This window comes from Ranitomeya variabilis, chromosome 5 (genome assembly GCF_051348905.1).
Source record: "Ranitomeya variabilis isolate aRanVar5 chromosome 5, aRanVar5.hap1, whole genome shotgun sequence".
Lineage (NCBI taxonomy): Eukaryota > Metazoa > Chordata > Amphibia > Anura > Dendrobatidae > Ranitomeya > Ranitomeya variabilis.
In genome coordinates, this window is record NC_135236.1 from 532,014,890 (window position 1) to 532,037,701 (window position 22,812).

Sequence of the window (22,812 nt, forward strand, 5' to 3'; positions counted from 1 at the left end):
CTAAAGATTTAGTTACTGTTTAGTTTGAGCAGAACAAGCAAACAAAGGTAAACCCGAGATACCTGCGGCTGGGGTGCACCGGTTCTGATTTATCATTTTTTATGATCAATTTTATATATATATATATATATATATATATATATATATATATATATATATATATATATATATATATATATATATATATATATATATATATATATATATATATATATATATATATGTATATATAAAAAAACCATGAACTGGTGGGCATTTCACAGTGGCCTAATCAGAGAGTGCTTGAAGTAGTATCTTTACCCCTTGCTGCCACGGTTATTTTTTACTTTCTTTGCTTTTGTTTTTATCTCCCGGACTCCTAGTTTTTGTTTTTAAACTTGGAAGTTACATTTTTAACTACTGACCATATCGGGCCTTTTTTTGCAGGATGAGTTATAGTTTTGAATACCACAATTTATGTCACCATATAATATACTGAAAAAAATAGGGGGAATAAAAATTCCAATTCGACCTCTGTTTCTCAGGTTTTGTTATTATGGAGTTCAATGTGTGGTCAAAAACTAGCTGGTAACTTTATTCTGTTGATCAGTAAAATGGCAGTGGTGGGAAACTTTATATAAATTTATATTTACTGGTTTGTAAAACTGAAAAATCAGTTAAAACAAAAACAAAAAATGGTCACCATATTCCGAGATGCGTAACCTTTCTTTTTCTGTTAAGCTGCGTGGACCTTTTTTCTTGTGACAATCTGTAGTTTTGTTTGTACCAATATGGGCTCCATACGATTTTGAACACTTTTTTTAAAACGGAGACACGGACCAAATGCTGATGACACACCGATCCAAAACACTGAGGTGTTTAACCCCTTTCTTGACCTATGAGGTACGTTGCAGTGCAGCTACAGGTAGGTGCCAACTGTATAACACAGCTGGCACCTTCATGTATTAAGCAAGCTCAGCTTCTGCACATGCACAAGCATCCATGTTTGCAAGAGGTTAAATTTTTTTTACTATAAATCTACACGGCCATATTTTGATTCATTTTTCTCTATTTAAAAAATGAATGCAGCCCGGATTATGTGAGCTATCCTGGTTGTCCACTGGTCAAGTCCCTGGAGAATGCCTCGCACCTGTCTACTCTGCTGTTGGCGTTACTTACAGAAGACCTTCATTTATATGATTCCATGGTTTACCCCCGAAAGTGTCATTTTATGGGACATATGTTCTCTGTCCCAACAGATGTTCTCGAATGTCCACTGTCCTTTCTCTGCTGCACAATGTCATGTATTGTGTTAACCATTAATGGTGGACCCGCACCTGTTTAGAAATTTGCCAGTTGACGTTCTGCATATTGTTCCTTCATTTCTAGGTTGACTGGCGTCGTTCCTTCATTACCACTGATGTCAACCCATATTACGATTCATTTGTAAAATGGCAATTCCTGACTTTGAGAGAGAGGAACAAGATCAAATTTGGCAAACGGTAATACTTATTATCTGCAACCCGAATTCCTGCAATTCAGTAGTACACACATCACATTGTGTAGTGCTCCCTTGTAAACCAAAGTGGGTCTATGTATATGTAGGAAATGAAAAGCTCCAGTTCTGTTTAGATTTGTTAGCAAAATCTCTGAGACTGAGAATCTGTTTCATCTAAATCAGGGGGGAGGGACCTTTTTTTTCTGCCTGGGGCCATTTGCATATTTATACCATCATTCGTGGGCCATACAAAATTATTAACTTGAAAACTACCCTGCTATACTTGGTCAAACATTTAATTAACCCTAATCTTATGGCTGGAACGGATTCTGTTTGTTACCATGATAAAGATGGTATTGATGTTGCTATTCGCTAGTGCTTTTCCAGATTTGCTTCTGTCTGGAGCAGAGTCAACTCTTTGCAATACATTTTGAAAAGAACTTGTAGCAGTAAATCACATAGGAGACACAATGACTGCTGTATATACTTCCCAAAGAAGACACACAGACTGCTGTATATACAATACATAGGAGACACTGAGACTGCTTTAAAGGGAACCTGTCACCCCGTTTTTTCCATATGAGATAAAAATACCGTTAAATAGGGCCTGAGCTGTGCATTACAATAGTGTATTTTGTGGACCCCCGATTCCCCACCTATGCTGCCAAAATACGTTACCAAAGTAGCCGTTTTCGCCTGTCAATCAGGCTGGTCTGGTCAGATGGGCATGGTGTCTTCCCCCAGATCTTGCTTAGTTTTCCGTTGGTGGCGTAGTGGTTTGCACATGCCCAAGTCCAGAATCCACTGCACAGGGGAGGGGAAAGAGCGCGATCTGCGCTATTCCCCTGGTGATCGGTAGGGGCGGCCATCTTCCTGTGGCCGCGCGTGCGCAGATCGAGCGCTCTGCTGCCCGGGGCTTCAGGAAAATGGCCGCGGGATGCCACGCGTGCGCAGATGGAGATCGCGGCAGCCATTTTCCTGAAGCAGAGTTCGCCCTGATTGACAGGCGAAAACGGCTACTTTGGTAACGTATTTCGGCAGCATAGGTGGGGAATCGGGGGTCCACAAAATACACTATTGTAATGCACAGCTCAGGCCCTATTTAACAGTATTTTTATCTCATACGGAAAAAACGGGGTGACAGGTTCCCTTTAAATACATCACATAGGAGACACTTGCACTTGAGCATATACATTACAAAGGAGATGCTGGGACTGGAGCATATATGTCACATGGGATATTTTGGGGCTGGAGCATATGTGTCACATGAGACACTGGGGCTGGTTCATATATAATATATATATACATACATACATACACACATATATACTAGATTGTGGCCCGATTCTAACGCATCGGGTATTCTAGAATATGCATGTCCCCGTAGTATATGGACAATGATGATTCCAGAATTCGCGGCAGACTGTGCCCGTCGCTGATTGGTCGAGGCAACCTTTATGACATCATCGTCACCATGCTGTGCCCGTCGCTGATTGGTCAAGGCCTGGCGGCCTCGACCAATCAGAGACGCGGGATTTCCAGGACAGACAGACAGACAGACAGAAAAACCCTTAGACAATTATATATATACTAGACTGTGGCCCAATTCTAACGCATCGGGTATTCTAGAATATGCATGTCCCCGTAGTATATGGACAATGATTATCCCAGAATTCGCGGCAGACTGTGCCCATCGCTGATTGGTCGAGGCAACCTTTATGACATCATCGTCGCCATGGAAACCATTATGACATCTACGTCGATACTGTGCCCGTTTCTGATTGGTCGAGGCGAATTCGCGGCAGACTGTGCCCGTCGCTGATTGGTCGAGGCAACCTTTATGACATCATCGTCGCCATGCTGTGCCCGTCGCTGATTGGTCGAGGCCTGGCGGCCTCGACCAATCAGAGACGCGGGATTTCCAGGACAGACAGACAGACAGACAGAAAAACCCTTAGACAATTATATATATAGATAGATACATCTACAGACATTGGGGCATATAAATCACAAGAGGGACTTGGGGCATATCCATCACAAGAGGGGCTGGGGGCATAAACATCACACTAGGAGCCGGGGACATATACATTACAGGAGACTCTGGGGAACATAGAGTCATGGCCGAAAGTGTTGGAACACTTGAAATTGTTCCAGAAAATGTTTGCCATTACACATCTTGTATTATACACATTATTATTTCTTTTGTGTGTATTGGAACAAAAAAAAATGGAAAAAAAGGTAAATTGGACATCATTTCACACACAACCCCAGAAATGGGCAGGACAAAATTGTTGGCACTATTCCAAAAACGTGGGCAAACAACCTTGTTTCAAGCATGTGATGCTCGTTCAAACTCACCTGTGGCAAGTAACAGATGACCCATGTAGCTGTGTGTCCATCATATGACCAGGACAGATTTTCAGCCATTGTGTGTCTTTCAATTCATCAATATATGAATCCAAGGCATAGACTTGGTGCTTTTTATGTCCTTACTGATTTTGGGTTATTTTTATGCAATGTTTCCCTAAACTTCTGCACAGTTACTGGTCATCCACTCTCTTTCAGTGGGAAGTTCTCTATCCTGAGCAGTTTACCAGGAATATATAATGTAATTTTGTCCCTTACAGCAGTGTCGGTTGGGATGACAGCCCTAAACTGAAAGCCCTCCTCTCTGTAGTCGTGTGTGAGCTGTCATAGAGGAGAGATGAAGCTAACAAGCAGCAGCACAGTGAGAGCCAGAGAGGAGGAGGCAACAGCACGCTGACAGGCAGCAGCACAGTGAGAGCCAGAGAGGAGGAGGAGGCGACAGCATGCTGACAGGCAGCAGCACAGTGAGAGCCAGAGAGGAGGAGGAGGCGACAGCATGCTGACAGGCAGCAGCACAGTGAGAGCCAGAGAGGAGGAGGAGGTGACAGCACGCTGACAGGCAGCAGCACAGTGAGAGCCAGAGAGGAGGAGGAGGTGACAGCACGCTGACAGGCAGCAGCACAGTGAGAGCCAGAGAGGAGGAGGAGGCGACAGCACGCTGACAGGCAGCAGCACAGTGAGAGCCAGAGAGGAGGAGGCGACAGCATGCTGACAGGCAGCAGCACAGTGAGAGCCAGAGAGGAGGAGGAGGCGACAGCACGCTGACAGGCAGCAGCACAGTGAGAGCCAGAGAGGAGGAGGAGGCGACAGCATGCTGACAGGCAGCAGCACAGTGAGAGCCAGAGAGGAGGAGGAGGCGACAGCACGCTGACAGGCAGCAGCACAGTGAGAGCCAGAGAGGAGGAGGAGGCGACAGCATGCTGACAGGCAGCAGCACAGTGAGAGCCAGAGAGGAGGAGGAGGTGACAGCACGCTGACAGGCAGCAGCACAGTGAGAGCCAGAGAGGAGGAGGAGGTGACAGCACGCTGACAGGCAGCAGCACAGTGAGAGCCAGAGAGGAGGAGGAGGTGACAGCACGCTGACAGGCAGCAGCACAGTGAGAGCCAGAGAGGAGGAGGCGACAGCATGCTGACAGGCAGCAGCACAGTGAGAGCCAGAGAGGAGGAGGAGGCGACAGCACGCTGACAGGCAGCAGCACAGTGAGAGCCAGAGAGGAGGAGGAGGCGACAGCATGCTGACAGGCAGCAGCACAGTGAGAGCCAGAGAGGAGGAGGAGGTGACAGCACGCTGACAGGCAGCAGCACAGTGAGAGCCAGAGAGGAGGAGGAGGTGACAGCACGCTGACAGGCAGCAGCACAGTGAGAGCCAGAGAGGAGGAGGAGGCGACAGCACGCTGACAGGCAGCAGCACAGTGAGAGCCAGAGAGGAGGAGGAGGTGACAGCACGCTGACAGGCAGCAGCACAGTGAGAGCCAGAGAGGAGGAGGCAACAGCACGCTGACAGGCAGCAGCACAGTGAGAGCCAGAGAGGAGGAGGAGGAGGAGGCGACAGCACGCTGACAGGCAGCAGCACAGTGAGAGCCAGAGAGTAGGAGGAGGCGACAGCACGCTGACAGGCAGCAGCACAGTGAGAGCCAGAGAGGAGGAGGAGGTGACAGCACGCTGACAGGCAGCAGCACAGTGAGAGCCAGAGAGGAGGAGGAGGCGACAGCACGCTGACAGGCAGCAGCACAGTGAGAGCCAGAGAGGAGGAGGCGACAGCACGCTGACAGGCAGCAGCACAGTGAGAGCCAGAGAGTAGGAGGAGGCGACAGCACGCTGACAGGCAGCAGCACAGTTAGAGCCAGAGAGGAGGAGGAGGTGACCGCACGCCGACAGGCAGCAGCACAGTGAGAGCCAGAGAGGAGGAGGAGGCGACAGCACGCTGACAGGCAGCAGCACAGTGAGAGACAGAGAGGAGGAGGAGGCGACAGCACGCTGACAGGCAGCAGCACAGTGAGAGACAGAGAGGAGGAGGAGGCGACAGCACGCTGACAGGCAGCAGCACAGTGAGAGCCAGAGAGGAGGAGGAGGTGACAGCACACTGACAGGCAGCAGCACAGTGAGAGCCAGAGAGGAGGAGGAGGCGACAGCACGCTGACAGGCAGCAGCACAGTGAGAGCCAGAGAGGAGGAGGAGGCGACAGCACGCTGACAGGCAGCAGCACAGTGAGAGCCAGAGAGGAGGAGGAGGCGACAGCACGCTGACAGGCAGCAGCACAGTGAGAGCCAGAGAGGAGGAGGAGGCGACAGCACGCTGACAGGCAGCAGCACAGTGAGAGCCAGAGAGGAGGAGGAGGCGACAGCACGCTGACAGGCAGCAGCACAGTAAGAGCCAGAGAGGAGGAGGAGGCGACAGCACGCTGACAGGCAGCAGCACAGTGAGAGCCAGAGAGGAGGAGGAGGCGACAGCACGCTGACAGGCAGCTGCACAGTGAGAGCCAGAGAGGAGGAGGAGGTGACAGCACGCTGACAGGCAGCAGCACAGTGAGAGCCAGAGAGGAGGAGGAGGAGGCGACAGCACGCTGAGAGGCAGCAGCACAGTGAGAGCCAGAGAGGAGGAGGAGGCGACAGCACGCTGACAGGCATAGCACAGTGAGAGCCAGAGAGGAGGAGGAGGCGACAGCACGCTGACAGGCAGCAGCACAGTGAGAGCCAGAGAGGAGGAGGAGGCAACAGCACACTGACAGGCAGCAGCACAGTGAGAGCCACAGAGGAGGAGGAGGTGACAGCACGCTGACAGGCAGCAGCACAGTGAGAGCCAGAGAGGAGGAGGAGGCGACAGCACGCTGACAGGCAGCAGCACAGTGAGAGCCAGAGAGGAGGAGGAGGAGGCGACAGCACGCTGACAGGCAGCAGCACAGTGAGAGCCAGAGAGGAGGAGGAGGAGGAGGCGACAGCACGCTGACAGGCAGCAACACAGTGAGAGCCAGAGAGGAGGAGGAGGCGACAGCACACTGACAGGCAGCAGCACAGTGAGAGCCAGAGAGGAGGAGGAGGTGACAGCATGCTGACAGGCAGCAGCACAGTGAGAGCCAGAGAGGAGGAGGAGGTGACAGCACGCTGACAGGCAGCAGCACAGTGAGAGCCAGAGAGGAGGAGGAGGCGACAGCACGCTGACAAGCAGCAGCACAGTGAGAGCCAGAGAGGAGGAGGAGGTGACAGCACGCTGACAGGCAGCAGCACAGTGAGAGCCAGAGAGGAGGAGGAGGCGACAGCACGCTGACAGGCAGCAGCACAGTGAGAGCCAGAGAGGAGGAGGAGGCGACAGCACGCTGACAGGCAGCAGCACAGTGAGAGCCAGAGAGGAGTAGGAGGCGACAGCACGCTGACAGGCAGCAGCACAGTGAGAGCCAGAGAGGAGGAGGAGGCGACAGCACGCTGACAGGCAGCAGCACAGTGAGAGCCAGAGAGGAGGAGGTGACAGCACGCTGACAGGCAGCAGCACAGTGAGAGCCAGAGAGGAGGAGGAGGCGACAGCACGCTGACAGGCAGCAGCACAGTGAGAGCCAGAGAGGAAGAGGAGGCGACAGCACGCTGACAGGCAGCAGCACAGTGAGAGCCAGAGAGGAGGAGGAGGTGACAGCACGCTGACAGGCAGCAGCACAGTGAGAGCCAGAGAGGAGGAGGAGGCGACAGCACGCTGACAGGCAGCAGCACAGTGAGAGCCAGAGAGGAGGAGGAGGCGACAGCACGCTGACATGCAGCAGCACAGTGAGAGCCAGAGAGGAGGAGGAGGTGACAGCACGCTGACAGGCATAGCACAGTGAGAGCCAGAGAGGAGGAGGAGGCGACAGCACGCTGACAGGCAGCAGCACAGTGAGAGCCAGAGAGGAGGAGGAGGCGACAGCACGCTGACAGGCAGCAGCACAGTGAGAGCCAGAGAGGAGGAGGAGGCGACAGCACGCTGACAGGCAGCAGCACAGTGAGAGCCAGAGAGGAGGAGGAGGCGACAGCACGCTGACAGGCAGCAGCACAGTGAGAGCCAGAGAGGAGGAGGAGGTGACAGCACGCTGACAGGCAGCAGCACAGTGAGAGCCAGAGAGGAGGAGGAGGAGGTGACAGCACGCTGACAGGCAGCAGCACAGTGAGAGCCAGAGAGGAGGAGGAGGTGACAGCACGCTGACAGGCAGCAGCACAGTGAGAGCCAGAGAGGAGGAGGAGGCGACAGCACGCTGACAGGCAGCAGCACAGTGAGAGCCAGAGAGGAGGAGGAGGCGACAGCACGCTGACTGTTATGACCCCAATGGCGAGGGTCTCAGAGGAACGTGGAAGTCTGCAGAATACAAAAATCCAGCTCATAGGGCAGTGGTAGCTGGGTTGACCATATATCTACTCCTAACGCCAACACTAGAAGTAGCCGGGGATCATTCCTACGTTGATTCTAGATGACACGCTCCAGCCGGAGAATCTAGCTACCCCTAGTAGAGGAAAACAAAAGACCTTTCTTGCCTCCAGAGAAGGGGACCCCAAAGCTGGATAGAAGCCCCCCACAAATAATAACGGTGAGGTAAGAGGAAATGACAAACACAGAAATGAACCAGGTTTAGCACAGAGAGGCCCGCTAACTGATAGCAGAATAAAGAAAGGTAACTTATATGGTCAACAAAAACCCTATCAAAATCCACACTGGAAATTCAAGAACCCCCGAACCGTCTAACGGTCCGGGGGGAGAACACCAGCCCCCTAGAGCTTCCAGCAAAGGTCAGGATATATATTTGGAACAAGCTGGACAAAAATACAAAACCAAAACAAAAATAGCAAAAAGCAAAAAGCGGACTTAGCTGATATAACTGGAACCAGGATCAGTAGACAAGAGCACAGCAGACTAGCTCTGATAACTACGTTGCCAGGCAATGAACTGAAGGTCCAGGGAGCTTAAATAGCAACACCCTTAACTAACGACCCAGGTGCGGATAAAAGGAATGACAGAAAAACCAGAGTCAAAAAACTAGTAACCACTAGAGGGAGCAAAAAGTAAATTCACAACAGTACCCCCCCCTTAGTGAGGGGTCACCGAACCCTCACCACGACCACCAGGGCGATCAGGATGAGCGGCATGAAAGGCACGAACTAAATCGGCCGCATGAACATCAGAGGCGACCACCCAGGAATTATCCTCCTGACCATAGCCCTTCCACTTGACCAGGTACTGAAGCATCCGCCTGGAGAGGCGAGAATCCAAGATCTTCTCCACCACGTACTCCAACTCGCCCTCAACCAACACCGGAGCAGGAGGCTCAGCAGAAGGAACTATAGGCACAATGTACCGCCGCAACAAGGACCTATGAAATACATTGTGAATAGCAAACGACACAGGAAGATCCAGACGAAAAGATACAGGATTAAGGATTTCCAATATCTTGTAAGGCCCAATAAAACGAGGTTTAAATTTGGGAGAGGAGACCTTCATAGGAACAAAGCGGGAAGAAAGCCATACCAAATCCCCAACGCGTAGTCGGGGACCCACACCGCGGCGGCGGTTGGCAAAGCGCTGAGCCCTCTCCTGTGACAACTTCAAGTTGTCCACCACATGATTCCAGATCCGCTGCAACCTATCCACCACAGAATCCACCCCAGGACAGTCAGAAGGCTCCACATGACCCGAAGAAAAGCGAGGATGGAAACCAGAGTTGCAGAAAAAAGGCGAAACCAAGGTGGCGGAACTAGCCCGATTATTAAGGGCAAACTCAGCCAACGGCAAGAATGTCACCCAATCGTCCTGATCAGCAGAGACAAAACACCTCAAATAAGCCTCCAAAGTCTGATTGGTTCGCTCCGTCTGTCCATTAGTCTGAGGATGGAAAGCAGACGAAAACGACAAATCAATGCCCATCCTACTACAAAAGGATCGCCAGAATCTGGAAACGAACTGGGATCCTCTGTCTGACACAATATTCTCAGGGATGCCGTGCAAACGAACCACGTTCTGGAAAAACACAGGAACCAGATCGGAAGAGGAAGGCAGCTTAGGCAAAGGAACCAAATGGACCATCTTAGAGAAGCGATCACATATCACCCAGATAACGGACATGCCCTGGGATAGCGGAAGATCAGAAATGAAATCCATGGAGATATGTGTCCAAGGTCTCTTCGGGACAGGCAAGGGCAAGAGCAAACCGCTGGCACGAGAACAGCAAGGCTTAGCTCGAGCACAAGTCCCACAGGACTGCACAAATGACCGCACATCCCTTGACAAGGAAGGCCACCAAAAGGACCTGGCCACCAGATCTCTGGTGCCAAAAATTCCCGGGTGACCTGCCAACACCGAGGAATGAACCTCGGAAATGACTCTGCTGGTCCACTTATCCGGGACAAACAGTCTGTCAGGTGGACAAGACTCAGGCCTATCAGCCTGAAATCTCTGCAACACACGTCGCAGATCCGGAGAAATAGCTGACAAGATAACTCCATCTTTAAGAATACCAACAGGATCAGCGACTCCAGGAGCATCAGGCACAAAGCTCCTAGAAAGAGCATCGGCCTTCACATTCTTTGAACCTGGTAAATACGAGACAACAAAATCAAAGCGGGAGAAAAACAATGACCAGCGGGCCTGTCTCGGATTAAGGCGTTTAGCAGACTCGAGATACATCAGATTTTTGTGATCAGTCAAGACCACCACACGATGCTTAGCACCCTCGAGCCAATGACGCCACTCCTCAAATGCCCATTTCATGGCCAACAACTCCCGATTGCCCACATCATAATTTCGCTCGGCAGGCGAAAACTTCCTAGAGAAAAAGGCACAAGGTTTCATAACAGAGCAACCAGGGCCTCTCTGCGACAAAACGGCCCCTGCTCCAATCTCTGAAGCATCCACCTCAACCTGAAAGGGAAGTGAGACATCGGGCTGGCACAAAACAGGCGCCGAAGTAAACCGGCGTTTCAACTCCTGGAAAGCCTCCACGGCAGCAGGAGCCCAGTTAGCTACATCGGAGCCCTTCTTGGTCATATCCGTCAAAGGTTTCACAATGCTAGAAAAATTAGCGATAAAACGACGGTAGAAGTTAGCGAAACCCAAGAACTTCTGTAGACTCTTAACTGACGAGGGCTGAGTCCAATCAAGAATAGCTCGGACCTTGACTGGGTCCATCTCCACAGCAGAAGGGGAAAAAATGAACCCCAAAAAGGGAACCTTCTGTACACCAAAGAGACACTTTGAGCCCTTGACAAACAAAGAATTTTCACGCAAAATTTTAAAGACCAACCTGACCTGCTCCACATGCGAATCCCAATTATCAGAAAAAACCAAAATATCATCCAGATAAACAATCAAAAATTTATCCAGATACTTCCGGAAAATGTCATGCATAAAGGACTGAAAAACTGAAGGCGCATTGGAGAGCCCAAAAGGCATCACCAAGTACTCAAAATGACCTTCGGGCGTATTGAATGCGGTTTTCCATTCATCACCTTGCTTAATGCGCACAAGGTTGTACGCACCACGAAGATCTATCTTGGTGAACCACTTGGCACCTTTAATCCGGGCAAACAAGTCAGACAACAGCGGTAAAGGATACTGAAATTTGACAGTGATCTTATTTAAAAGCCGATAATCAATACAAGGTCTCAAAGATCCGTCCTTTTTTGCCACAAAAAAGAATCCCGCACCAAGAGGGGAAGAAGACGGACGAATATGTCCTTTCTCTAGAGACTCCTTGATATATGAACGCATAGCGGTATGTTCAGGTACCGACAGATTAAACAGTCTTCCCTTAGGAAATTTACTGCCTGGGATCAAATCTATAGCACAGTCACAGTCCCTATGAGGAGGCAGTGCACTGGACTCAGACTCACTGAAGACATCCTGATAATCAGACAAATACTCCGGAACTTCCGAAGGCGTAGAAGAAGCAATAGACACAGGCAGGGAATCCCCATGAATACCACGACAGCCCCAACTCGAGACTGACATAGCCTTCCAGTCCAGGACTGGATTATGGGTCTGTAACCATGGCAGCCCTAAAACAACCAAATCATGCATTTTATGTAAAACCAGGAAACGTATCACCTCGCGGTGTTCAGGAGTCATGCACATGGTAACCTGTGTCCAATACTGCGGTTTATTTGCTGCCAATGGCGTAGCATCAATACCCCTAAGAGGAATAGGATTTTCTAATGGTTCAAGAGTAAAACCACAGTGCTTAGCAAATGACAGATCCATAAGACTCAGGGCAGCACCTGAATCTACAAACGCCATGACAGGAAAAGACGACAGTGAGCAAATCAAAGTTACAGACAGAATAAATTTAGGTTGCAAATTACCAACGGTGACAGGACTAACAACCTTAGCTATACGTTTAGAGCATGCTGAGATAATATGTGTAGAATCACCACAGTAGTAGCACAAGCCATTCCGGCGTCTATGAATTTTCCGCTCATTTCTAGTCAGGATTCTATCACATTGCATTAAATCAGGTGTCTGTTCAGACAACACCATGAGGGAATTTGCGATTTTTCTATCACATTGCACCGAATTAGGTGTCTGTTCAGACAACACCATGAGGGAATTTGCGGTTTTGCGCTCCCGCAACCGCCGGTCAATTTGAATAGCCAGTGCCATAGTATCATTCAGACCTGTGGGAATGGGAAAACCCACCATAACATTCTTAATGGCTTCAGAAAGGCCATTTCTAAAATTAGCGGCCAGTGCACACTCGTTCCAATGTGTCAGCACGGACCATTTCCGAAATTTTTGGCAGTACACTTCAGCCTCGTCCTGCCCCTGAGACATAGCCAGCAAGGCCTTTTCTGCCTGAATCTCAAGATTGGGTTCCTCATAAAGTAAACCGAGCGCCAGAAAAAACGCATTAATATCAGCCAATGCCGGATCTCCTGGCGCCAGCGAAAAAGCCCAATCCTGAGGGTCGCCCCGTAAGAACGAAATAACTATTTTTACTTGCTGAGCAGAGTCTCCAGATGAACAGGGTCTCAGGGACAAAAACAATTTACAATTATTCACAAAATTCCTAAACTTAAACCTGTCTCCGGAAAACAGTTCAGGAATCGGTATTTTAGGTTCTGACCTAGGATTACTGATAACATAGTCTTGTATGCCCTGCACACGAGTAGCCAGCTGGTCCACACTTGTAATCAAGGTCTGGACATTCATGTCTGCAGCAAGCATAGCCACTCTGAGGTAAAGGGGAAGAAGAAAAAAAAAAAAAAAACTCAGAATCTTCTTTCTTATAATCCCTCTTCTGCAATGCATTAAACATTTAATACTGGCCTGGCAAACTGTTATGACCCCAATGGCGAGGGTCTCAGAGGAACGTGGAAGTCTGCAGAATACAAAAATCCAGCTCATAGGGCAGTGGTAGCTGGGTTGACCATATATCTACTCCTAACGCCAACACTAGAAGTAGCCGGGGATCATTCCTACGTTGATTCTAGATGACACGCTCCAGCCGGAGAATCTAGCTACCCCTAGTAGCAAGACCTTTCTTGCCTCCAGAGAAGGGGACCCCAAAGCTGGATAGAAGCCCCCCACAAATAATAACGGTGAGGTAAGAGGAAATGACAAACACAGAAATGAACCAGGTTTAGCACAGAGAGGCCCGCTAACTGATAGCAGAATAAAGAAAGGTAACTTATATGGTCAACAAAAACCCTATCAAAATCCACACTGGAAATTCAAGAACCCCCGAACCGTCTAACGGTCCGGGGGGAGAACACCAGCCCCCTAGAGCTTCCAGCAAAGGTCAGGATATATATTTGGAACAAGCTGGACAAAAATACAAAACCAAAACAAAAATAGCAAAAAGCAAAAAGCGGACTTAGCTGATATAACTGGAACCAGGATCAGTAGACAAGAGCACAGCAGACTAGCTCTGATAACTACGTTGCCAGGCAATGAACTGAAGGTCCAGGGAGCTTAAATAGCAACACCCTTAACTAACGACCCAGGTGCGGATAAAAGGAATGACAGAAAAACCAGAGTCAAAAAACTAGTAACCACTAGAGGGAGCAAAAAGTAAATTCACAACAGCTGACATGCAGCAGCACAGTGAGAGCCAGAGAGGAGGAGGAGGCGACAGCACGCTGACAGGCAGCAGCACAGTGAGAGCCAGAGAGGAGGAGGAGGTGACAGCACGCTGACAGGCAGCAGCACAGTGAGAGCCAGAGAGGAGGAGGAGGCGACAGCACGCTGACAGGCAGCAGCACAGTGAGAGCCAGAGAGGAGGAGGAGGCGACAGCACGCTGACAGGCAGCAGCACAGTGAGAGCCAGAGAGGAGGAGGAGGCGACAGCACGCTGACAGGCAGCAGCACAGTGAGAGCCAGAGAGGAGGAGGAGGCGACAGCACGCTGACATGCAGCAGCACAGTGAGAGCCAGAGAGGAGGAGGAGGCGACAGCACGCTGACAGGCAGCAGCACAGTGAGAGCCAGAGAGGAGGAGGAGGCGACAGCACGCTGACAGGCAGCAGCACAGTGAGAGCCAGAGAGGAGGAGGAGGCGACAGCACGCTGACAGGCAGCAGCACAGTGAGAGCCAGAGAGGAGGAGGAGGCGACAGCACGCTGACAGGCAGCAGCACAGTGAGAGCCAGAGAGGAGGAGGAGGCGACAGCACGCTGACAGGCAGCAGCACAGTGAGAGCCAGAGAGGAGGAGGAGGCGACAGCACGCTGACAGGCAGCAGCACAGTGAGAGCCAGAGAGGAGGAGGAGGCGACAGCACGCTGACAGGCAGCAGCACAGTGAGAGCCAGAGAGGAGGAGGAGGTGACAGCACGCTGACAGGCAGCAGCACAGTGAGAGCCAGAGAGGAGGAGGAGGCGACAGCACGCTGACAGGCAGCAGCACAGTGAGAGCCAGAGAGGAGGAGGAGGCGACAGCACGCTGACATGCAGCAGCACAGTGAGAGCCAGAGAGGAGGAGGAGGCGACAGCACGCTGACAGGCAGCAGCACAGTGAGAGCCAGAGAGGAGGAGGAGGCGACAGCACGCTGACAGGCAGCAGCACAGTGAGAGCCAAAGAGGAGGAGGAGGCGACAGCACGCTGACAGGCAGCAGCACAGTGAGAGCCAGAGAGGAGGAGGAGGCGACAGCACGCTGACAGGCAGCAGCACAGTGAGAGCCAGAGAGGAGGAGGAGGCGACAGCACGCTGACAGGCAGCAGCACAGTGAGAGCCAGAGAGGAGGAGGAGGCGACAGCACGCTGACAGGCAGCAGCACAGTGAGAGCCAGAGAGGAGGAGGAGGCGACAGCACGCTGACAGGCAGCAGCACAGTGAGAGCCAGAGAGGAGGAGGAGGCGACAGCACGCTGACAGGCAGCAGCACAGTGAGAGCCAGAGAGGAGGAGGAGGTGACAGCACGCTGACAGGCAGCAGCACAGTGAGAGCCAGAGAGGAGGAGGAGGTGACAGCACGCTGACAGGCAGCAGCACAGTGAGAGCCAGAGAGGAGGAGGAGGCGACTGCACGCTGACAGGCAGCAGCACAGTGAGAGCCAGAGAGGAGGAGGAGGCGACAGCACGCTGACAGGCAGCAGCACAGTGAGAGCCAGAGAGGAGGAGGAGGCGACAGCACGCTGACAGGCAGCAGCACAGTGAGAGCCAGAGAGGAGGAGGAGGCGACAGCACGCTGACAGGCAGCAGCACAGTGAGAGCCAGAGAGGAGGAGGAGGCGACAGCACGCTGACAGGCAGCAGCACAGTGAGAGCCAGAGAGGAGGAGGAGGCGACAGCACGCTGACAGGCAGCAGCACAGTGAGAGCCAGAGAGGAGGAGGAGGCGACAGCACGCTGACAGGCAGCAGCACAGTGAGAGCCAGAGAGGAGGAGGAGGCGACAGCACGCTGACAGGCAGCAGCACAGTGAGAGCCAGAGAGGAGGAGGAGGCGACAGCACGCTGACAGGCAGCAGCACAGTGAGAGCCAGAGAGGAGGAGGAGGCGACAGCACGCTGACAGGCAGCAGCACAGTGAGAGCCAGAGAGGAGGAGGAGGCGACAGCACGCTGACAGGCAGCAGCACAGTGAGAGCCAGAGAGGAGGAGGAGGCGACAGCACGCTGACAGGCAGCAGCACAGTGAGAGCCAGAGAGGAGGAGGAGGCGACAGCACGCTGACAGGCAGCAGCACAGTGAGAGCCAGAGAGGAGGAGGAGGCGACAGCACGCTGACAGGCAGCAGCACAGTGAGAGCCAGAGAGGAGGAGGAGGCGACAGCACGCTGACATGCAGCAGCACAGTGAGAGCCAGAGAGGAGGAGGAGGCGACAGCACGCTGACAGGCAGCAGCACAGTGAGAGCCAGAGAGGAGGAGGAGGCGACAGCACGCTGACAGGCAGCAGCACAGTGAGAGCCAGAGAGGAGGAGGAGGCGACAGCACGCTGACAGGCAGCAGCACAGTGAGAGCCAGAGAGGAGGAGGAGGCGACAGCACGCTGACAGGCAGCAGCACAGTGAGAGCCAGAGAGGAGGAGGAGGCGACAGCACGCTGACAGGCAGCAGCACAGTGAGAGCCAGAGAGGAGGAGGAGGCGACAGCACGCTGACAGGCAGCAGCACAGTGAGAGCCAGAGAGGAGGAGGAGGCGACAGCACGCTGACAGGCAGCAGCACAGTGAGAGCCAGAGAGGAGGAGGAGGCGACAGCACGCTGACAGGCAGCAGCACAGTGAGAGCCAGAGAGGAGGAGGAGGCGACAGCACGCTGACAGGCAGCAGCACAGTGAGAGCCAGAGAGGAGGAGGAGGCGACAGCACGCTGACAGGCAGCAGCACAGTGAGAGCCAGAGAGGAGGAGGAGGCGACAGCACGCTGACAGGCAGCAGCACAGTGAGAGCCAGAGAGGAGGAGGAGGCGACAGCACGCTGACAGGCAGCAGCACAGTGAGAGCCAGAGAGGAGGAGGAGGCGACAGCACGCTGACAGGCAGCAGCACAGTGAGAGCCAGAGAGGAGGAGGAGGCGACAGCACGCTGACAGGCAGCAGCACAGTGAGAGCCAGAGAGGAGGAGGAGGCGACAGCACGCTGACAGGCAGCAGCACAGTGAGAGCCAGAGAGGAGGAGGAGGCGACAGCACGCTGACATGCAGCAGCACAGTGAGAGCCAGAGAGGAGGAGGAGGCGACAGCACGCTGACAGGCAGCAGCACAGTGAGAGCCAGAGAGGAGGAGGAGGCGACAGCACGCTGACAGGCAGCAGCACAGTGAGAGCCAGAGAGGAGGAGGAGGCGACAGCACGCTGACAGGCAGCAGCACAGTGAGAGCCAGAGAGGAGGAGGAGGCGACAGCACGCTGACAGGCAGCAGCACAGTGAGAGCCAGAGAGGAGGAGGAGGCGACAGCACGCTGACAGGCAGCAGCACAGTGAGAGCCAGAGAGGAGGAGGAGGCGACAGCACGCTGACAGGCAGCAGCACAGTGAGAGCCAGAGAGGAGGAGGAGGTGACAGCACGCTGACAGGCAGCAGCACAGTGAGAGCCAGAGAGGAGGAGGAGGCGACAGCACGCTGACAGGCAGCAGCACAGTGAGAGCCAGAGAGGAGGAGGAGGCGACAGCACGCTGACATGCAGCAGCACAGTGAGAGCCAGAGAGGAGGAGGAGGCGACAGCACGCTGACAGGCAGCAGCACAGTGAGAGCCAGAGAGGAGGAGGAGGCGACAGCATGCTGACAGGCAGCAGCACAGTGAGAGCCAAAGAGGAGGAGGAGGCGACAGCACGCTGACAGGCAGCAGCACAGTGAGAGCCAGAGAGGAGGAGGAGGCGACAGCACGCTGACAGGCAGCAGCACAGTGAGAGCCAGAGAGGAGGAGGAGGCGACAGCACGCTGACAGGCAGCAGCACAGTGAGAGCCAGAGAGGAGGAGGAGGCGACAGCACGCTGACAGGCAGCAGCACAGTGAGAGCCAGAGAGGAGGAGGAGGCGACAGCACGCTGACAGGCAGCAGCACAGTGAGAGCCAGAGAGGAGGAGGAGGCGACAGCACGCTGACAGGCAGCAGCACAGTGAGAGCCAGAGAGGAGGAGGAGGTGACAGCACGCTGACAGGCAGCAGCACAGTGAGAGCCAGAGAGGAGGAGGAGGTGACAGCACGCTGACAGGCAGCAGCACAGTGAGAGCCAGAGAGGAGGAGGAGGCGACTGCACGCTGACAGGCAGCAGCACAGTGAGAGCCAGAGAGGAGGAGGAGGCGACAGCACGCTGACATGCAGCAGCACAGTGAGAGCCAGAGAGGAGGAGGAGGCGACAGCACGCTGACAGGCAGCAGCACAGTGAGAGCCAGAGAGGAGGAGGAGGCGACAGCACGCTGACAGGCAGCAGCACAGTGAGAGCCAGAGAGGAGGAGGAGGCGACAGCACGCTGACAGGCAGCAGCACAGTGAGAGCCAGAGAGGAGGAGGAGGCGACAGCACGCTGACAGGCAGCAGCACAGTGAGAGCCAGAGAGGAGGAGGAGGCGACAGCACGCTGACAGGCAGCAGCACAGTGAGAGCCAGAGAGGAGGAGGAGGCGACAGCACGCTGACAGGCAGCAGCACAGTGAGAGCCAGAGAGGAGGAGGAGGCGACAGCACGCTGACAGGCAGCAGCACAGTGAGAGCCAGAGAGGAGGAGGAGGCGACAGCACGCTGACAGGCAGCAGCACAGTGAGAGCCAGAGAGGAGGAGGAGGCGACAGCACGCTGACAGGCAGCAGCACAGTGAGAGCCAGAGAGGAGGAGGAGGCGACAGCACGCTGACAGGCAGCAGCACAGTGAGAGCCAGAGAGGAGGAGGAGGCGACAGCACGCTGACAGGCAGCAGCACAGTGAGAGCCAGAGAGGAGGAGGAGGCGACAGCACGCTGACAGGCAGCAGCACAGTGAGAGCCAGAGAGGAGGAGGAGGCGACAGCACGCTGACAGGCAGCAGCACAGTGAGAGCCAGAGAGGAGGAGGAGGCGACAGCACGCTGACAGGCAGCAGCACAGAGCCAGAGAGGAGGAGGAGGCGACAGCATGCTGACAGGCAGCAGCACAGTGAGAGCCAGAGAGGAGGAGGAGGCGACAGCACGCTGACAGGCAGCAGCACAGTGAGAGCCAGAGAGGAGGAGGAGGCGACAGCACGCTGACAGGCAGCAGCACAGTGAGAGCCAGAGAGGAGGAGGAGGTGACAGCACGCTGACAGGCAGCAGCACAGTGAGAGCCAGAGAGGAGGAGGAGGCGACAGCACGCTGACAGGCAGCAGCACTGTGAGAGCCAGAGAGGAGGAGGAGGTGACAGCACGCTGACAGGCAGCAGCACAGAGAGAGCCAGAGAGGAGGAGGAGGCGACAGCACGCTGACAGGCAGCAGCATGAATAGTTGTGGTTCAGTTACAGTCTCATATGTGTAGCTATGTCCTTCTGTGTGTTCTATCAGACTGAGCTTTTACAGGCGGTGAAATCTTCTGTGAGCTACTGTGAATATTAGCTGACAGCTGCATGTAGAAATAAGTAAAATTGATGTTTGTTGATGATGAGATGATCCATCTACACATGTGATGGAACTGTGAAGGTTGCAAACCATCAGTGGCCGCTGCAGCCTTCAAGTGACATAAGCAATGTCCCAATATTGTCAAGGGACGTGGTGTGGTGTGGGACAGATGCCTGAGACCCTGATTCCAGCGATGTGTCACTTGCTAGTCTGCATGCTGCAGTTATGATGCATATCCCATCTCACCACTGACTGGCAGCTTTCTGTGTGCAGCAGTCAGTGGTGGGGCGGGATTACACAGAGCAGTTGACTAGGAGGCACAAGACAACTAGTCCTGTAGTGAAACACTGATCTTATTGAATCAGTAGCACGTACTTACTCTCAGTCCCTACATCATGCTGCTCTCAGATTACATGGAAATAAACTTGCTGACAGATTCTCTTTAAAACTGGGCAAATTGTTTAACTATCACACAGATGAGAGGCCTGCTTCTTATAAGAACATTATTGAATTCTGTTTGCAAGCAGTACATTTATTTCTTAAATTAAAATGTCTCCAGAGGTAGACCTCCCCTGGGCTTGTGTTAATAACCTTAATGTGTCTCTCTCAGGTACACCATTTATTCCCCACGAGATGGTCAGCCATGCATGGACCATGACAGACAGACTGGAGAGGTTAGCAGTTGTTTTTTTTCATATATGGTTTAATATTTTTATGACCCTATGTAATATTTCTTAGTGACCAAACAATATCCTGCTTTTGTTTGTAGTATACGTATTTTAGACGTCAGTGTTGTGTTTCGGTTTAGGGTGTGGGACCACAAGAATACACACTTATCAAAATGAAGGTCCTGGAACCGTATCCAGCTAAACTGAGGTATGAAGTGAAGCAGTATAGGCCACTAGTCCTAGTTAAAGGGACTAACTATGTTGTGTGAACAGCTCCCGTGCAAACCTATGTGTCTCCATGGTTACAACAACCCCATCTTATCACCCATTATACTTTTCTCTCCTTCCTCTGGCCCCTGATTCTCTCTAGCTAAAGGGGCAGGAGAATTACCGCCATAGTATGTAAGGAAACTAGATATACTATCTGACAAAGGGTGTCACACACACATGTGGCAGTGGTGTTCTGTACATTTCTCCCCTTGCACCTGTTAATCTTTTTATTAATAAAATGTGATCTTTTTGTATACTACGACCTGGTATCATCTTTTCTCTGTGTATATGGATAAGGTTCATTGATGATTGGTCACTTTAGTCCTGACATATATGCACATGGTGGTTTACTCTTAAAATGGAGCTGCAGGGCCCATGCTCGCCTGTTACTGCATTCCCCATGGGGCTGCCGAACATTGCACTCTGGTTTTTGCGGATTCCCTATCAGCAATTAATGAAGTGGCGGTCGGGGGTCTGACTCCACGAGCCTTTTTAAAATGGGGATAAAAGTTCCCCGAACTGCCGATTGGTGTGAGTCCAGAACCACCGATCATCAAGTTCTCGCCGATCCTATGAATTGGTGAGAACTTGTCAACCACTTTCAATTCTCGTTAAGGATCAGATTCAATTACCTCTATGAGGTTCAATAGGGCATATGCTAAGGGGATGCCCAAAGTCGGCCCTCTTTCCAATTCTTCATTTATTTGTTCTGGAAATAATCCACAGGTTTGTGCCTTCCTGTGTAATATAAACATACTAGTTTGCTAATGCGCTTTTCTTACTGTTCATATTAACTTCTAGTGGGCTGAAAGGAAGGCATGTGTTCCTAGTAGCGGCCACTCTGCGCCCAGAAACCATGTTTGGACAGACCAACTGCTGGCTGCGCCCTGACATGCCGTACATCGCGTTTGAGATGGCGAATGGTGATGTATTTGTCTGCACCCAAAGAGCAGCCAGGAACATGTCCTACCAAGGGTTCACGAAGGACAATGGTGTCGTGCCAGTGGTCAAGGAGCTCATGGGAGAGGTTAGCATTATAGATCCTAAACCGCCATTAGTATCAAATGGCTTTTATTAGGTGACATTTAAATGCCGCTTTCAATCACAAACAGGGCTGTCATGGCAGTCAATGCCAAGGCCTCCATGGCTGGCTGCCATGTTTGTCTTCTTGTGAGACCCAGCCTGCAGGTGCGGTTCATAGGAGAACCTCCTTTATCTGTATACTGCAGTGTATAGAACGAGCAGTGATCACAGATTCAAGTCCCCTAAGAAGACTAAGAAACAAAGTAATAACAAATATGAAAAAAATCTAAATCACCCCATCACCTTTCCCCCTCTAATAATAGCAAAATGAAAAAAATGTAAAATATAACCATATTTTATATTACTACACCGTAAGCGTTTGATGTATCAAAATTTCAAATTAATTTGGAATTGTTTTCCAGTTCTTTGAATAGTAAAATAAACGGAGCATGCAATTTTGCAATGTATTGCCTATTGAATTTGCATCCATTCTTGAGTGCTTAACAAATTTGTTTTGTTTACAGCTCGTTGCCTGGGAAACCGACCACTAATGCTTAACAGCGGAACATATTCAGCACTTGCAAGCTCTTTTTTTTGTTGTTGTGTGTGTGACCTGTAAGCACTGTTTTGAAGGCAGCAAGGATTGTTAAAGCGCGCTGTTATCTAACAATGGCTTCCAGATTCAGCAGAATGCTTTCACACAGGACTGCAGAAGTGGTCGGTCTCCAATCCAACAAGCTGTAAACAAGGAAAAAGAAAAGTGTTAATATCTCAAAAACGGCTGAAAATTTTAATAAGCAGTAAATTGCAAAAGTGCTTGTTTTTACTGGCACTATGGCAATATCCATATATGAAAATGAGAATAACTGTACAAAGAAGACATATGTGTATGTATGTGTGTATATATATATATATATATATATATATATATATATATATATATATATATATATATATATATATATATATATGTGTGTGTGTATATATTAAGGTTTACAAATTCTGCCGCCAAACTAAGCTCACTGATGGATTCACTGGTAGCTCATTCTGCAATCTATGTACTGTGACACATCAAGGCTTCAGAATCAAATGGTCCAAAATATATGCAATCAGGGAAGAAAAAAATCCCAAAGTGTCCATAAACTTGTAGCTTACTGTTTTTTGTTTATAAAATTGTGGAAATGCTTTCTCGTGTAATAAATGTTACTCCTTGTCATTTTAGGACCTTCTCGGAGCAGCCTTGTCTGCACCACTGACCTCCTATAAAGTGATATATGCACTCCCTATGCTTACCATTAAGGAAGAAAAAGGTAAGGGTGAACAATTGTCCCTGCTGCACTTTTCTTTTTTTTAAATTGATCAAAATGCAAGTTTTTTCAACATAATTCCTGTTTTACGTCATAGGCACAGGGGTGGTTACCAGTGTCCCTTCCGATGCTCCGGATGACATTGCAGCTTTACGAGATTTGAAGAAAAAACAGGTTTGCACATATTATGATTGAGTAGCCTATTTTAGGGTATCCATCACCAGGTTTTTACCAAGTAATCTGACCTCAGCATGAAATGGTGGAAGAGGTTCTGATGACAGTGTTGTGTCACTT

General features: G+C 51.5%; 1 protein-coding gene across 1 annotated transcript in view; it reads left to right on the top strand.

Moving 5' to 3' along the window:
• LARS1 (leucyl-tRNA synthetase 1) overlaps positions 1 to 22,812 on the top strand; it is an 88,730-nt gene that overhangs the window by 20,644 nt on the left and 45,274 nt on the right. The window contains exons 7-12 of the mRNA XM_077265832.1: positions 1,369 to 1,481; positions 19,861 to 19,924; positions 20,059 to 20,126; positions 20,990 to 21,215; positions 22,434 to 22,521; positions 22,616 to 22,692. Of these exons, the coding sequence (XP_077121947.1) occupies positions 1,369 to 1,481; positions 19,861 to 19,924; positions 20,059 to 20,126; positions 20,990 to 21,215; positions 22,434 to 22,521; positions 22,616 to 22,692 (636 nt within the window). The remainder of the gene's footprint in view (positions 1 to 1,368; positions 1,482 to 19,860; positions 19,925 to 20,058; positions 20,127 to 20,989; positions 21,216 to 22,433; positions 22,522 to 22,615; positions 22,693 to 22,812) is intronic.